This window comes from Capsicum annuum, chromosome 12, assembly GCF_002878395.1.
Source record: "Capsicum annuum cultivar UCD-10X-F1 chromosome 12, UCD10Xv1.1, whole genome shotgun sequence".
In the NCBI taxonomy this organism is placed as follows: domain Eukaryota; kingdom Viridiplantae; phylum Streptophyta; class Magnoliopsida; order Solanales; family Solanaceae; genus Capsicum; species Capsicum annuum.
In genome coordinates this window covers 4,438,375-4,442,748 of record NC_061122.1, presented here as the reverse complement: position 1 = coordinate 4,442,748, position 4,374 = coordinate 4,438,375, and the positions used below count along the sequence as shown (strand labels likewise).

At 36.3% G+C, this 4,374-nt stretch overlaps 1 protein-coding gene across 1 annotated transcript; it reads right to left on the bottom strand.

The window, feature by feature from the left end:
- Positions 1–999: 999 nt before the first annotated feature.
- LOC107872363 (F-box/FBD/LRR-repeat protein At1g13570) lies at positions 1,000–4,152 on the bottom strand. Its single transcript, XM_016719102.2, has 4 exons — positions 4,114–4,152; positions 2,181–3,007; positions 1,940–2,095; positions 1,000–1,677 (listed from the first exon to the last, which is right to left on the bottom strand). Exons 1-4 carry the CDS (start codon positions 4,121–4,123, stop codon positions 1,369–1,371), a joined length of 1,302 nt encoding a protein of 433 aa, XP_016574588.2. The 5' UTR covers positions 4,124–4,152; the 3' UTR covers positions 1,000–1,368.
- Between the last annotated feature and the right edge of the window lie 222 nt (positions 4,153–4,374).

The following is a 4,374-nucleotide window of genomic DNA, read 5'->3' as shown; positions in this document are numbered from 1 at the left end:
GGTCCTTGCGGAAATCGACTTCATAAGAAGTCAACTGAGTACAACTGAAAACTGTACTTTCTGCAGAAAGTTGATGGCACTGCAAGAGAGGCAACCAACATCGACCAATGGCATGCATCTTAGGTTTTGCTCTCTCTTAAAAGGAACATCTCACAGTGGGTCGTGTCCGGGTTGTATCTTGAGTCTTTGTGTCTAACGTTCTTATCTTGTAAAATCTACACCTGAGTTATAGAGGTTAGCAGATTGTCATCTTGTCTAAGTTCTTAGTTGAGTCATATCAATTAGAGTTAGTTGATTGAATCATCAAGTGTTTAGTCAAGTCTTTCTCATCATTCATTTAATGTTCACCTTGGGTAGAGTTGCCTAGGGTTGTCGACTAGAGTTGGTTGACAAGTAAGGTGCAATAGAGTTATTGCATCAGCCTTGTAGTATAGTTATTACAAGAGTTTAGGTTTAAAAGTTTAATCCTTCTGATTACTGTAGTCTATAGTCATGTTGGTTGCTTGAAGTTTTAGTGAAGAAGTTTGGAAATCCTGTTTAAACCTCCCTTGAGCAAAGAAGTTCTCACGTAAACAAAGTGTGCAATTTACTTTTTGCATTGATCTTCTTACATTATTGTCTTACTGCATTTGCATGTCAAGGGACCTGTTCTCTTGACGTTTGGTGGATCCCTACAACTCAACAAATAGAAACAAAGTAAGTGACTTCAAAAAAGTAACTGTAACAACAATAATAACTATGTCTCAATCTCAAATTCTGACCATGTTACCAGTGGCGGAGCCATGTCTTCTGTCAAGAGTGTTCATATTTTAAAGAAATTTTTATTGGAATTGGAGCTCAAACCTACGCGGCTAGGGTGAAACTTCACACCCTTGGCCACTAGGCTATTGCTGCTTTCTAGGACAAGCTTGTTTAGCCATTAATAGGTATTCAAAAAAACTATATTTAACCTATATATGCAAGAAAAAATTTCGACGAAGGTTGTTCATCTGACCACGCTTGTAGCAACGTAGCTCCGCCCATGCATGTTACACCATTTTATAACAACAATCTATCTAAGTACGGCAAGAATTTTAAAAACTGATATACAATGCTGTGAACAAGACAACACTTTCTGCTAAACCATCAAACATCCTCTATTTCTCACTAACCAGTGCAACTTTAACCATAAGTAGACGACTCAATAATATAGCAAAATACTGCTAATCTTATCATGCACATCGGCGTAGAGTGAGCTTCCAAAAGATCTAATGAAGAACATATGAGTTAAAGGAACGCCAAATCGTATAAAAAATTGGCAATCCAACCCTCGTTTAACAAAAACTAATTGACAACCGATAAGTATCAGTCTATCTTCCTACCCGCAAATCACAGATCAACACAGCCAAAGTCAAAAAACGTACGTTGAGAATAGAATAGCTCTGCTCTGGGAGAAACTCTGGGAAAACGCATCAACTCTAAGGCAACATCAATGTCTATGTCTGTTTGCTGAGCAATGCACATCCTTAGTAGAGATGGAGTGAGAGAAAGCAATAGCTTTACAAAAAGCAGTTCAACTTCTGAATTCTGAAAATCATTGATGACAACATACTCGAGCTTATCGAGAGGTCGTTCCAAGTAGGATGGTGTGTCCAGATACTTCAAAATTGCTTCGGCATTGTCGCTGGTAGCATGAACCTAATGATGGTATAAACAGACACCTAGGTCATTTTAGAATCCTCATGTTCACAAATATGAAGTGCAAAAGTGAACCAGATCATACACATACCATGTGAAACAACAACAACAACAAACCCGGTGTATTCCCACCAAGTGGGGTCTGAGGAGGGTAAAATGTACACACTCCATACGGCTACCTCCGAAGAAGTAGAGAGGTTGTTTCCGATAGACCCCCGGACACATACCATGTGAAAGACAGACATAATTTTTTATTACTTACACAAATCCCAAGTTCACTCAAATTGGGGGAATTCTTGATCAACTGTAGAGTGCGAGAAATCAGACCCATTTTGCTGAAGTCTATATCTAACAGTAGACGCCACAAGCAGTTGAGCGTAAAAGGAATCCCATTCAGAACAACGTCTACACTCAAAAGCTTTGGAGCAAATACAATAATTAGAATCACATGAAAGTACCATCACTAAAAGATATTCAAATGAAACAAGTAGTGAATATCTTACCTCAACGAAGAAAGAATCCAAACTTAGTACCTCAAGTGCAGTAGAGCTAACAAGAAGCTTCGCCAAAGTTGATATTTTATCATTCGTTGGATTATCAACCACGCCATTAAATTTAAGACCTAACAATCTCAAATTCGTGCAGTTCATAAAGCAATCTAGCACGAGATATGAGTGGCTGTCAGCAACGTACAAGCGCTTCAGCCCTGGTGAAACAATGTTTAGGTATTGAGTACCACGACACAAGTCCAAGGACAAGTTGACAAGAAGGGGAGCCTTGATAACACAATACAATGTGGCTGGCACAAAGGTCGTCCCTTTCAGATGAAGGGTGGTAAGATTCAGAAAACCAAGAAAGGGATTGGGTGGTTTGAAAACACATTTGAAGAGTTTCAACTTTGTCAAGGTCGAACAATTAAAAACAGAAGAAGGCAGCGTATAGGTATCGTTATCTGAAATGCGAAGGGTTAGGTCCTTGACACCATTTCTGGTGACATATAGCATCCATTTATCGATAACTGCATGCGAAGGCATACGAGCTCCTCTAGTGTCAAGAACAAACTTAACAATGTCCCCAATATGCAGTAACAGAATATCATCTACTACTTCTTTGAAGTTGTAATGAGACTCTTTTTTAAAACTACGATTGAAGTGGTGATTCAGCACCAGGTTTGGAAGTGAGGCCCAATTATATCTCCACATTCGGGATAAAATACTAGTTCTTGCTGCGTCGTGAACCTGTAAAAGCTCAAGGATACGATCTATCACATTTCTTGGTAGACCACTGATTCTATCTTTACTTTCCCCTTTGACAGCAACTCTTTTACCACCTTGTTGGAAGAATTTGGAAAAAATAAATAAATAAATCCAATTAGTCCCTTAAGTTTACTGCTAGTTTTTCTTTGATGACAGAGGTGTCCGAGCCATCTTACGTGCACACCAACTAATGTATAGTACTTGTACCAAAGCCGCTCTAAAGTGTTAAAAAAAGGGAAAAACAGGTGCCATCGAGGGGGGGTGACTCAAGAACTATATGATTTTCACTAACAAGGTTCACAAGTTAACATACGAACTAACCAACGGAGTTCAACCTCTACTATATATACATAACAATAATTTTAATCATATATATATAGTATAATTTTCCACGGAAGGGGGTCATGATGAATCCCAATCCCAAGAGTATCTCCGCCCCTGGCCCCTTGCCAAAGAGTTTCTAATCTTTTTTAAGATATTTATTAATTTATTAAGGAAAAGTTAAGTCAAAATACTCTTCATTTTCGAGAAATTAGTAGTTTAAGGTTCAAGCAAAAAAATACCACTTATTTAGGAACAACGTGAGTAGTATAATTTCTCCTTCAAGCATAGACTCAACTAATCTTTCCATTTTCATTTCATTTTAATTGACCTTTTTCTAAAAATATTTATTTTAATTTACTTGTCTCGTCTATGAAACCAAAAAAAAATTATTATTATATTCTTACAATTACTTATATCATTAAATGACTACACAAAGTATATATACTCAAATTTATATTTATAAAATATAACTAATAAGACTAATCTGATAAAATAAACTCTTAATATATATTTTCTTAAGATAGTATCAAGTCAACAAGGTTCAACTATTTTGAAATAGAGAGAGTACATTTTCTATTTTACATGCTTACACTGTGCTCCAGGGTTCATCCGAACACCCTTCGACGAAAAATTATACTAATTTTATATTATTAAAAATATTTTTTATGCATATATAGTAGTTGTTGAACCTCTTCGACTAGTTCGTATAGTTACTTTTGAACCCCTTAATGAAAATACTGGTTCGCCATTTTTTACAATTACAACAACCATACATGTACATAAGAAACTATTATGCTTAAAATTCATAATCCAAAAAAATGAATAATCACCGAAAGAGAGAGAGAGAAATGTATACCTTTAGTCATGTTGATTTGGGAAACTAGTAATGTTTTGTTGCTATTCTTGAAATTTAAGCAAAAGTGAGTGCGTCGTTTGAGCTTTCATAGGAAAGTGAAAGGTTGTTGAGTGTGGGCTGGGCCTAATACTCTCTAAATTGGGCCAAGTGCTTACATAGCCCATTTTTGGGACTCATTTAATTATAATTGAAAAAATTACGTGATGTAGAAAATATTCGGTTGTAATTACATGACGTAGCTAATGTTTAAAATAATTATTA

What these genes read in the sequence shown, in the direction of transcription:
- LOC107872363 (XM_016719102.2), bottom strand. An exon ending in TGGATTCTTTCTTCGTTGAG is followed by an intron (nt 2,096 to 2,180) that starts GTAAGATATTCA and finishes TTTGCTCCAAAG; the next exon opens with CTTTTGAGTGTAGACGTTGT. An exon ending in TGAGTGAACTTGGGATTTGT is followed by an intron (nt 1,678 to 1,939) that starts GTAAGTAATAAA and finishes TACCATCATTAG; the next exon opens with GTTCATGCTACCAGCGACAA.